The sequence below is a fragment of the Euprymna scolopes genome, chromosome 6, assembly GCF_053919585.1.
Source record: "Euprymna scolopes isolate OS-2025 chromosome 6, ASM5391958v1, whole genome shotgun sequence".
In the NCBI taxonomy this organism is placed as follows: domain Eukaryota; kingdom Metazoa; phylum Mollusca; class Cephalopoda; order Sepiida; family Sepiolidae; genus Euprymna; species Euprymna scolopes.
Window position 1 is genome coordinate 139,178,684 of NC_136487.1, and position 13,458 is coordinate 139,192,141.

At 34.1% G+C, this 13,458-nt stretch overlaps 2 protein-coding genes across 16 annotated transcripts in view; one reads left to right on the forward strand and one right to left on the reverse strand.

The window, feature by feature from the left end:
* Positions 1-13,458, forward strand: part of LOC145277995 (monocarboxylate transporter 14-like) — a 238,600-nt gene that overhangs the window by 104,723 nt on the left and 120,419 nt on the right. The window lies entirely within an intron of this gene.
* LOC145277993 (monocarboxylate transporter 9-like) overlaps positions 1-13,458 on the reverse strand; it is a 58,539-nt gene that overhangs the window by 40,999 nt on the left and 4,082 nt on the right. For all 5 annotated transcript variants that reach the window (XM_080130143.1, XM_080130144.1, XM_080130145.1 and 2 more), the window contains one exon: positions 1,238-1,384. In XM_080130143.1, coding sequence (XP_079986269.1) covers positions 1,238-1,384 — 147 coding nt within the window. The remainder of the gene's footprint in view (positions 1-1,237; positions 1,385-13,458) is intronic.

Below are 13,458 nucleotides of genomic sequence, written 5' to 3' on the forward strand. Positions count from 1 at the left end.
ATCTTTTTAAAAGTTTTTTTTCCGACGATTATCATAGATTACAGACTTAAGTATCATATCAACAGAAAAAAAATTGAAAAAAAAACAAAGCACAAAAACAATTTAATGACTTTTAAGAGGGGGTTCTAATCACGTGGCACGTCCGTAAAGAAATGGACAATAAGTCAAGTAGCAATGAAATAGAACGTTATAACGAGGAAGTGAACCCCCTTCTTAAAAGCCATTAATTTGTTTTTTTTTTTCAAATGTTTTTCTGTTAATATGATACTTCAGTCTGTAATCTATGATAATCGCCGAAACACTTTTTAAAAAGGTGTAAAACTAGCATATTTAGGGGGTGGGTACTCTAGTACAGGTCCGCCTTTTAACCTTTTTCTTCTTTCTCCTTCTTCCACTTTCTTTTCTTTTTACTGAGTCTCAACAAACGCACAACTTTAAGCAACTAGTGCAGATTGTCACAACGCTACTCTTATTGTTGAGATTATATTACAAGTTTGGTGAAGAGATTTTGTGTTATGACTCGATTGAGGGGGAAATAGTTGATTGTGGGAATGGAATAGCAAATAGAACCTCAAAAGAAGCACTGAGCAATATTCCTTCCAATATTAAGATCTTATACAGTAACCTTCGACCTTCTATAAACAGGAACATCAGCGAAAATTGCAACAATCTTTAAATGAATGTTAAAGGAACAAGTTTTAAAAGATTTGGTCAACTATTGATAAGTGGCATCCAGACTGCAAAAAGGCAAGAAGAGAAGAGGTTGTAATAACTGGGCACCACATAGTACATATATATACTACTAACAGATATTTGATGGATGTTGAAGACTTTTTTTTTATTAGAAGTTCTCCACTTATAAAGACCCGAAACACCACTTAATGATAAGGTTTAATGAGTGTCACGTGGCCGATGATACAGCACCGTGATAATCGGTAATGGTGGAAATTGGGTAGAATTTGATTATTTAAGAGGACGATTCAGTAAGAATTTGCTTACATTGGACTTGAACTCCAAAGCAAATTTTTTGTGTTTTTTCAACGCGAATTAATGAATAGTTCTGTTTTAAATTGCGCGTAAGTTCTCGAGTTCGACATAAAGGTACCTACATTCGGAAAGAATACATCTGAAAAGTTCAATTGTCGCACCCCCGAAACTTATACTAAGGAAGCGTAGTCTTAATAATCAAAATAATACATAAAACAAAAGAAACTGATGGTATTTGAGTTAATCTTACCTACTAAGATTCCAAAGGTGAAAATCAACGTTTCTATATTGGGAGCAAAAGAACTTGCAACAGCTGATGCAGCGGCAATTATTCCTCCAAACATTATTATCTGTCGATGACTTGCTTTGAACATTAGTGCAATTGATACCAACGGACCTGAAAAATATATTGAGGTTATGTAATTTTATAAACTAGTATTAGAATCTGAAAGCGATAATTTCATTTTAAGAAATATTGTTAGTTGGTCTTACACTATTTTTATCATGTCAATTTAGGAAAAATCAGAATAATTAGGGATTAATAAAGTAATAATTGAAATCAAATTTTAAATCCTAAACTGTTATACTCTCTTGTGAAAACTTAATGCAAAATTGAAATTGCATTAAAATCACTGACTTCCTTTTCCAATATTTACTTGTCAAAATGTAATTTGATAAAAACTTCTCTAAATTTTAAAAGTTACAGTTTTAGCTACGTTACGGATTTTTAAAGTCTACATAATTACATTCACTTTATAGTTTTAACATCGAATCAAAATGCTTAATTGTACGACAAACAACTAATTAACGTCAGCCCTAACCCTAACCTTAATTTGTGTTTCATTATCTAATAATTTTTCTATTTGATAATAAATAATCGAAACTGATATTTTTTTTTTATAAAATTAGAATCTTTACATTGACAATCATTTTATTGGTTTGTTTTATGCAGAAAACTTTGATATTTTAATTATTTAATTAGTTTCAAATTCTTTTTTATTTCCAAATTATATTTTGGTCCGATTAACATCTCCAGTACTGCTGTAATAATATCCAAAAATTGAAACAATTGAAAATTTTAAATAATTGTTCCCAATGACTTATAGATTACCTAGAAGGTTAAACACAGACTAATAGATCAAACAGGATATACAAAACAAGGACAAGCAGAGATTTTGAATGACGTAACATTTGTTGAGCTGGGAACAAAACGAGGTTTTCAAATGAGGCTATTCATGGGAGTCGTGCGAAAGAAACTGTCAATAATGCGAGCTTGTTCAAAGAACCCGCACGGAAAACATCGCTCCTAATGCTGTAAGGAAACTTTGAAATCGCCAAGAAAGAAATGTAGCACCACGACCCCTGTTTTTGGTTCAACCATTAGTGTTAAGAAGATAAGTTAACTAATTAATGAGCTAAGAGAACATTAGTTTCTTTCTCTTGTGGGGATCAATTCTCTCCAGAAACAAAACAGTGAAACTCTCAGCGAGAGTCGCTTGTATCCTTTCTATATCAAGAGACGTTTTATTTGTTCAGCATCACTGATAACGGATTACGACCAAGGAAAAAATCGGCAAATACTCGAAGGCGGAGGAAGAGGAAAGACGGCAAGAAAAAGTGAATTCACACATCATATCTATAATGGCATTACCCCTGTTTTTGACAATTAAAAAAAAGAAGTAGAAAAACATTGAATGAATGAAACGTGAAAGTCGCGTAAAAGAGATGCGACCATATATATCGCACGTATAATGAACTGGGGAAGCAGTAAATACTAGGGCAGATTTTATGGCTGGATAACGAGGGTGTTCTTCATGCTTTTCTTACTAGCGAAGTTCGGAAACTTACCGTACATAAAATAGTAGTGTTTGAAAAAACGTAACATCATATAAAGTAAACAATGTAAATTTCTTTTGTGTTTTCAAGTTTTAAATTGTAAACCACTTTGCTAGAGAGAAAAAAGTATTCTATAAATTTCCCAATGGAAGGATAAGTAAATGTTTCTTTTTAGTCGTATTAACGTGATATAAAGAACGAATATATGGTCTTTATGACACATAATTATAAGAAACTAGCAGGACCCGTTAACCAACCTTGCCCAATGGAAGCATGCCGCACCCTTATAAAAGTTTAAGTACGCCTGTTGTTGGTGTTGCCCAACACCCAACCACCAAATCCCAACCTCCTCATGTTAAGAACGGCTTTTGAAATAGACACTCCCAACACCCTCATGCTAAGAATGGCTTTAGGAATAGATACCCCAACATACCCCTGTTAAGAACAGATGACGGAATAGACATCCTATTTTGTGAGGGGCAGGTTGTCAAATTATCTGCCCCAAATTTAATCTTGATAATCGTTGTCATGATTCCCACACGCAAATACTATGGCAACCTTGTAATTTTGGGCGTGCAGTGTCGGTCGGAAAAAATATAAATGTTTTAAGTGTGCAGTGTCTGTCGGAAAAAATGTAAATGTTGGGTACTTATGTAATTTTTGTTACCATGCTGAAATAATGTTATTATTTTGAAAACGATTATGAACATGTTAGCGGAAGATGTTTTGCAAGACATCTGTGTTTGTAAGATATTCGTGTGGACCTTTAAGATCCCCTTTTAGTTATAGGGTGTGTGTCGATCAAGAAAAAAACTGTAAAAAAAGAAAGAAAAGTGAACGTCGATGAATACATTGCTCGAAAACTTCTATTAAATATTAGTCTTTTTATAATGCAAATAGGTCACAAATACGTATGCAAGGCAATTTTTATTTCTAGTTTATTCATTTCGCAACAGTAGTTTCTATAAAATGACTTTTTGCTTTAATCACCTTGATTTAACCCAACGGGACTTTTTATTCTAATAGTAAAATTTAACATTATATTGATGAATATTCTAAAAACTACCTATTCACATACAATGATAATACGTATTTTTTTAAAAATGTAAACGCAAATAGTTCACAAATAACGTAGGTAATCGATAATGATTTTTTATTCGAAAAACTACTTATTTTTGGACAATGTAAATGTAATCTTGGTCCTCGTGACTCTTTTGCCTCCCAATGTTTCGTCTGGTAAACTTTTAATCACGTGATTACGGTGTAGCGACAATAAAAGAAATCATGTAATTAAGTGTCGCTTGTTATGGATTTAGCTGAATACGATATCAAAAATAACCTTTTTCGTACCTATGCACTTATATTACCGGGATGGCGGGTATTATGTAACTATTCTGTACGTTCATCTAACAATTAAATAGACAAAAAAATATATAGTAAAACTTGAATTTATATAATCATTTTATTATATATATTTTTAAGGGGGGATTGACTTAGTGTGCGTGCATTTATGTTACCGAACTGGCGGGTGTATTGTAACTATTCTGTACTTTCACCTTACAATTTCACAAAAAAATATTCAAAAATTGAATTCAACTTGAAAATACTATTTAAAAAAAAATAGCACGGTAACATAAGTGCATAAGTACCACTTTATTTGACATATCTTATTTCCAAAGGGCCCATTGAATAAATTCACAACGATTTAATTTTAAATTGTTTTGTAATGATTTCTAAAAAAAAATAAGTACTAAAAAATAATAAACTTTTAGTCATGGGAACATTTATTCATTGTATTTTTTAGAAATAATTACACAACACTAAATTTCAATCATTGTGAATGGAGCTTAGGAAATGAAATATGTAAAATAAAGGGGTGCTTATGCATTTATGTTACCATGCTATTTTGAAAATAGTATTTTCAAGTCAAATTCAAGTTTTACAATATCTTTGTTTTTGTTTTTTTATTAAATTGTTAGGTGTATCAAAAGTACATTAAAATGTGTGTTCGAATTAAAAAAAAATATATTCCCTCCTATAACAGACAACACGATATGCAACACACAAATATCTGTGCGTGAGGTCGCCAAGCTAATCAAAAACCTTGACTCCAGTAAAGCAACTGGTCCCGACGGTATTCCAATTATAGTGTTAAAAAAATTACAATCAGAACTTGCCCCCATACTTTCCAAACTGTTTAAGCGTTGCCTTAAGGAGAAGTGCTTCCCAACACCCTGGAAAACCTCATCAGTATGCCCTGTATTTAAGAATTCAGGTGATAAGTCATCCCCCTATCAGTACAGACCAGTAAGTCTCCTGTGTGTCATGAGTAAGTTGCTGGAATCCACAATAAATAGAGAAGTAGTCAACCCATCAGCAGAAATAACCTTCTTAGCGACACACAATATGGTTTCCACTCTGCTAGATCTACAGCAGATGTGCTAACGGTTATATCTCATAGGATTAGCGAATCTCTCGACAGAGGCTTCATTTCTAGGGCAATTGCTCTTGACATATCAAAGGCCTTCGATAAGGCTTGGCATGAAGGCCTACTACACAAGATTTCCAGCTACGGTATAACTGGAAATGTTTTCTCTATCATTAAGTCATTTCTCTCAGATAGGCTCATAAGAGTAGTTGTTGATGGGCAGAAATCAGAGGCCCACAGTATTAATGCTGGAGTCCCTCAGGGGTCCATACTGGGCCCAACTCTCTTCCTGATCTACATCAATAATCTCCCAAAAACATACTAAAATCTTTCGTTGACATCTATGCTGATGACACGACCATCTATGGCAACACATCAAAGGCCGTAAATGATTATGTTCTCTCTGATTCTCTCTCCTCTGATCTTGAGCGTGTGGTACAGTGGGGAAAGAGGTGGCTGGTTACCTTTAATGCATCTAAGACCAAGCTCCTATCTGTACATCATAAACGCTCTGATCCCCATCTGACATCAATTGAAATGGATGGCTCTCGTCTAAGGGAGGCCCCAGGCTTTGATAAGCTCCTGGGTTTGACCTTTACACCTGATCTTAAATGGAACACATACATCAAGTCTGTGGCCAAGGTTGCTGGGAAAATGGTGGGATCCTTCTACCGCTCCAGAAGATATCTCACTACTGATGCAATTCTCTATCTATATAAGAGTCAAGTACGTCCAAAGCTGGAGTACTGCTGCCACATCTGGGCGGGGGCTGCTAAAAACAGCCTATCCTGCCTTGACAGAATACAAAATAGACTCCATGGCTTGGTGGGGGATGCCCTTTTGTTTACTCTGCAACCGCTTTCCCACAGAAGAGACGTAGCGAGCCTGTCATTGTTCTATCGTTATTTCCATGGCAGGTGCTCGTCTGAGCCCCATTCTCTGGTCCCCCCGCGCCAATCTTTCTCAAAAAAACACCCGACTAGCTGAAACGACCGTCAATATTTTTCCCCACTTCCTATCTGTGCCTAAATCAAAACATAGATACCATGAACAAAGCTTCTTTCTTAGAACTGCACGCCTGTGGAACTCTGTTCCGCTTGCCTGTTTCCCTCCGGACTTCAACCTGGATGTCTTCAAGTCCAACACGAACAAATTCCTGATGAACCGCCCCCCTCCTAAGTAATGACACCTTACCAATTCTCCAATACTATTGCTACACTATCCGTTTGATTACTGTACACACAATAACCCTTATCCCTGAGTGGCCATTGGACCTTGATAAGTGGTGAACTCCATGTAAAAAAAACAAAAAAAAAAAAACAACCCCAGATCTCTCTCTCTCTCCCTGTTTCTCTCTCTCTGTTTCTGTCTCTTTCGATGGTTTCCGTGCTCGAAACGCGTTAATGGATTCACAATTAAGCCAACGATAAATGTAACTTACGTGTTAGGAAAAAGATGATATCATTGTTTTTTGAGTGTTAACACCTTAAATGTCAATTATTGTGAATTTGGTACTTTTGAAAAATTTGAAGCAGACGTAACTCAGCGTCTGAGCGGCTGTGCTTGGAACATGAGTCATGCTCTTGGGCTTGATTGTAGTGTGACGTAAGACGTCGATCACCCAATCAGTGCACTGCAAAGTAGCAGGCGAACTTTTCGAAATAAAAATTGGAGGGAAATAAAAATCAGTAAATTCATTAAGCAGCACAAACCTGTAACAGCCCTTTTCTGGAAACTGTAGACCAAAAAATGAATATCTGCAGTTTGGAAAAATATTTGATGACACCCGAAGAAGCGGTCTTATGCTGCACAGAAAAAAATAATTGTGGCAACCTCCCCCCAAAACAAAACAAAAACAAACAAACAAACAAACAAACAAACAAAACACAAACAAAAAACTGCGTTTCCTATGGCGAGAAGTGCATCATCGCCAAAAGAAGATCTAAGAAGAATGGATGTGGGTGGAGATGCACGCGCACGCAATGCACCTCCAACCTCCTCATGTTAAGAACGGCTTTGTAACAGCCTTTTTCTGAAAACTGTAAACAAAAAAGTGAACATCTCCAGTTTTGAAAACTATTTGATGACGCCGGAAGAAGCGGTCTCATATTGTCCAGAAAAAACATAATATATTATCTTTTAAAACAGTTTTGTTAATTGTTACACAAAAACTAAAAAAAAAAAAAAAAAAACTTCGCTTATACGCTTTATTGTGAATATATCGTTGTACCATAAAAACAAAACAACTTACTGTAAAAAACTTATATTACAAAAAAAAAAAAATAAATAAATACATAAAACAAAAAACTTGTTACTGTAGGTCGTTGTTTCTTGGTTTATTATTAATATTTTTATTTCTGCTGTTAAAATTATTATGTTTATGTGTTTCCTTCAATTTTTTTAGCAGCATTGTTACGCTTTCATAAGCGGCGTAGCTCAGCGATTAACGTCGTGTTCCAAGCAACGCAGATCAGACGTTGAGTTACGTATTGCTCAAATTATGCACAAGTACCATGAATTTATAAACACGGTCATTAGGAAATGAAAAATGTAAAATAAATTGTTACGTACCGCGTTTTGTTTTGTAAATAGTATGATCAAGTTAAATTTGACTTTCACAGCATGCTTTTTTTTAAAAATTTAATTGTTAGGTGTGTGTAAAGTAAATAAAATGTGTGTTCGGATGAAGAAAAAAAAAACAGATATAAGTCTATGTTTCTCTCTGTCGTTACCGTGCGCGAAAGCGCGTTAATGGACTCACAATTAAGCCAACGGGAAATGTAACTTACGATTAGGAAAATCATAATATAATTTCTTTTTTTCAAGTGTTCTTGTAATTATTTTTTGTAGAAATAATTACAGAACACTTGTGTGCCTCGGTTTGCCTATAGCAAATATAAATTATGTTTGAATGAAAAACAAAAACAGATATAAGTCCCTCTTTCCCTCTCTATCGGTCGCTACCGTGCTCGAAAACGCGTTAAAGGAGTCTCAGTTAAGCCAACGATAAATTTATCTTACGTGTTAGAAAAAAGTAATTTTTAAGTGTAATATTATCACAAATCTATATAAATAAAACAGTAGACGTATGTGTGTGTAAATATCTAACTGGTAAACTCTTAAACTACTGGTTACATATCACTGAAATTCTCAAGAAATAACATTCATGCACCAAGGGTGGTTTATAGCGAATAATATCTTTGCTAACATGCATGTATATCGTATACAGACATCGGCAAATTTACATGTAAAATGTTCATTAAGCATTAGGTGACATTGTATTTTTTTTGTGTGCGCATGCGCATGTATTTGTTTTTTTTTCTCAGGCTGGAACGCTCGGTTCTTTTTAATTTCAATTCTAACTGATAACACCAACTCATTCTTTTATGTTTTTGTATTAAAAAAAAACGAAATCATACGTAAATTTTACTCGCGGTTTGAAATTTGTAAATATGAAAACAAACCTATATATCTTTTTTACGATCTCATATTTACTTTATTTCATACATATGTTAAAGACGGGGAGGGGGAATGACACACGGAATACGGGCCGTGCTGAAATAATAAAATTATTATTTAGAAAGCCATTCTTAATATGGAGATGGGAAGGTATTATTTTAAACTATTCTGTACTTTTATCTAACAATTTATTAAATAAGAAACTGACATATATTGTCTCTATTTTTGTTTAGTATTAGTTAACATTAACTATCTGTTTCTCAATCCAATTTCTTGATTAGTTTATTGTAAAGCAAGTGTTGCCTAATCACTAACTGCGCTTTGAAATATATATTTTTTGAGTAGCATGACTTTTAAATAAGGTGCTTCTACAACGTAGTACCCATATTAAAAAAATACAAACAATTTATAATGAAATCATGTATTTCGAAAAACTGCTGAGTCATTTTCTGGAAGTGACGTCATGTGTTGATGATGGTGGGGAGGAACAAGTACGATTATGTTGCTTTAAAAAGTACTCTAGAGGCCGCCAGGGATTACCAAACCTTCTTTTTTTAGGTGAGGTTGGGGTGTGGTGAATTAGTGCCTGTTTATCTCCCAAGTATTACCACCACCTTTTCTGTTTATGGATAAGAGGCCAGTAAATGATTTCGCTGAAATGCTGCGCCAGAACAGAAACTACACTTTGATCTTAGCCAGAATGCCAAGTAAGCGTAATATAGTTTTCTACCAGGTATATTAAAAATACAAAATAACCAACACAGCATATATTTTAAGAGGCAGGGAGGGGAATATGGAGTAAGTCCTTGAAATGGCTGAAGCAGTTTGTGATCTCAAAAATATTTATTTCATATATATTTTTAAAAGAAGTAAGGATACGTAGCCAGGCCCAGAAACGGCTGAAGCAGTTTACGATCTCAAAGTTACTTTATCTAATATATAAAAGCTGAAACAGTCTACGATTTAGACATTACATTATTTCATGTATGTTTTTAACAGTGAGGTGGGGGATATGAAATCAGTCCAGGAAATGGCCGAAACCGTTTACGAGTTAAATATTACTATATTTCATTCATATTTTTAACAGTGGGGTGGGGGATATAGAGTCAGTCCCGGAAATGGCTGCAAAATTTTAGGTTTTAGACATTAATTTATTTGATGTGTATTTCTAACAGTGGGGTGGGGGATAAGAAGTCAGTGCTGGAAACAGATTTAAACATTACTTTATTTTATGTATATTTTTAACAGATATTATTACATAATTATTATTTTCGTAAGAGGGCGATAATGTGGGTTAAAATTATGAAAAATGATTTCTAAATTAGTAACATATCCAAGAATTATGAAAAATGATGAAATGTGAGTTAATTGATTGTTGTTTTCTTTAATGAAATAATCAACCCAGACAATATATCAAAGTTATTATTTTTCGTAAGAGGGGCGGGCGATAATGTGGGTTAAAATTATGAAAAATGATTGTCAAAATTAGTAACATATCATAGAATTTTGAAAATTAATGAAATGTGAGTTAATTAATTGGTGTGTTTGTAATGAAATAATAAGCCCAGACAATTTATCAGGTTCTATAGGTGGTCAACAATATTTTTCTTAATTTTCAATGTTAACTTCTGGGAATGACGTCACAGTTGTAGTGGTGAGTAGAAAGACACATGCTTATCTTGCTTTTTTATCTTGATGGAATTAACAAACCTTCACTTTTGAGGTGGGGCTGGAGAGAGTAATGTCCATTTTGGGGTCAGTATGCTATCTCCCACAATGTCATATTCCAAATATATGGAATAACTATGGAATCCTATTTCGAAAATGACATCGTTTCTCTTACTAATGTGTTATTGGCGGTTGTGTTAGTAAGGGGGGGGAGAACTATATTAATATTGAAAATGAAGGTAAAGTAAAAGTTGCCAAATGATCATTCGCGTCAATGCATTTATGTAATTATTTGGAAAACCTGCTAAGATGGCCAAGAAATGATATCACTTCACTTAAAATTATGGTGTCGGTAGGAAGGAGGGAAAGAACTCAGTAATGTGGAATTTTGTAGTGAAGCAAGGGTTGCCTTAATAACAAATCTTTTCAACATATTTGTTTATTTGTTAGTAAAGCCTGCTGAGCAATCTTCCAAAAGTGACGTCTTTTTTCCAAAAAATATTGTTGTCGGTAGTGGGGAAAAATGAAACAGAGTAATGTGGATTTTGATAATGAAGCAAGGGTTGTCTAATAACTTAACTGTGTCAATGTATTTATGCATTAATTTTAAAATCCTGCTGAAACATCTTCCAAAAAATGACATCATTTTTCTTACAATAATAGTGCCGATAGTGAGGAAGGAAATAAACGCAATAATGTTGAAATTTATGGTGAAGCAAGGGTTGCGAACTCATTAACCAACACAATGTATTTATGTATTAATTTGGAAATGCTAATGACCCATCTTCTAAAAATTATTTCAATTTTCTTAAAATTATGGTAGCCTTGGAGGGAAGAGAAATTATTTCATATATGTTGTACAATACCTGTCGAGAATATGTTAAATTATTTCATATATATATATAAATTACCCGTCCGAAGGTAGGTAAACATATTTTAAATATATGTTGTAAATTACCCGTCCCAAAAAGGTAAAATCATTTCATATGCATTCTGTAAATTAGCTGTCCTAAGAAAGATACATTTACTTCATACATGTGTAATAGCTGTCCTAGAGTATGTAAATTATTCTTTTTCTCGAAATAGCAAATGATACATAGACATTAGAAATTACTCTCTCCAAAGAATAACAATCATATTCAAAATCAACTTCAATTTTCTCATTGTTTATACGGAGCCCCGTTAATAAACAATAAAATGTAATAGATTTTTCGTGGGAAAATGTCCTGAAATATACGTAAATTAACCGTAAGAATATTGCGTACGTAGAGAAATGGCGTCGTGATTTAGTTTCGAACTGTTCGTTTAATGGCTGAATAACAGAACGTTGGAATTGTAGAATGAATATTTCTCATCCAATCAGCGGCGCCGAATATTTTAAAAGGGAGAAATCATTACTTGTGTCGGATGAGAGAGGTAAGAATATGTGTCTGTGTAGAAAATGTGTAGTCATTTAATGACGGTTAACACCCAGGAAAGGAAGGAAAAGTATAAATGCACTCGGTGTAGAATGGTGTCGTAAGCGGACTCGGTATAGAGAGGATGAAATTTTAGCTACTTCCTTTGTAGGTTAAGACGAGGATGGACGTGAAGGTCCTCGGAATAAAAGTATCTTTTAATATTACAAAGTAATGTGTATGTAATAGCATTCTATAGATAGATAATGTAATGGCTAATGACGTAAACACAATAATTTTCTATGTGACATCTGTTGGTGTAAACCTACGACAGTTTAGTCCAGAGGGGAAAATTGCGTCTACTTTATTATATACAAGAAGAAGACAACGTCATTTGTGATGAGTTCAGGGACCTAACAAATTTTCGCATGAGGTCCTGAGTAAGGAATAGAAGAGTCAACTGCAATAAAAAAGCGTTGTTTCAAAATGCAACTCTGGACAACATTTCTAAACTAAAATAATTATAATTAGAATGAGGACAGTTATTTCAAACATCCTTTTTTTTTAATTTGAAATTTGATAATCAAGGAAACCGACATCGAAAGTCACTTATACATTGTAAATATTTTTCTCATTAATTTTCTTTTTAATTTTGTCTTTAAATTTTCGGGTATAAAACCTTTCTTTAGATGTTTCAGCTTTAGTAAAAGAAATTACAGTTTTTTTTATAATAAAGTATGTTAACACAATTGTTGTTGCCGTGTCCATTGTCATAATGAAACGGTGTGCTTGAAACACGATTGATGAGAACGTCCCTTGCTGGAAAATATAATTTGAAAGTTGTTTTTACTCATAAAGTAAAAAAAAATATAATTAATAAAAAAATAATTGCATCTCATCAGTTGCTTTCAACGGTTGTTTTCTTGATTTTGAAATGGAAAACACACACACACACACACCCACACACACACACACATACACACACACACACACACACACACACATATATATATATATAATGTTGCTTTAAAGAACTTGCCATATTCTAATTATACTTCTAAAGAGGCTACATGCTAGTGTTCTAATTAAGAGTATTTTAAATACACGAGTCTTATTTTCTGCAGTACATTTATGTAGATGTTGAGTCTTGTGAGCACCCAGTTGATGATAACTAGTTTTCTGTGGTCATTAATCTGTGTAGATCATCAAAGAGGTAAGGATAGATAGTACTGACGTCCCAGTTTGATAATCGCAAGATTTGTGATTTTGGTTTTCTTCGTTTGTTTGATTCAGATTCTTCAGTCTGCTTAGTGTCCTTTTCCCTATCCCCAAGCATCCATTGAAGCAAATAGACGTCAATGTGGCAGGTTAGTACCTTTCTGGTTGGGGACTACCCCGCTTACGAATAGCGGTAGCTGATCAGTGGGACTGTGATCGTCCCACTATCAAAGACAATCCGTAGCGCCTGGGATTATGTCAATAATTCCTAGCTGATAACTCTTAACTAGTATATCCCGTGTTTTTTTTTGCAACCAAATACACTAAACTGGCCTCTCTGATGCGCAAGCCTTGGCAATTTGTAGAGATCCTGAGCTTGCAGACATCAAAATCCCCTTCTCAGCCTCATCGATATTGTTCAAAGGAGAACCGAGCAATATATTTGGTACAAGCTTGATTGCAGGA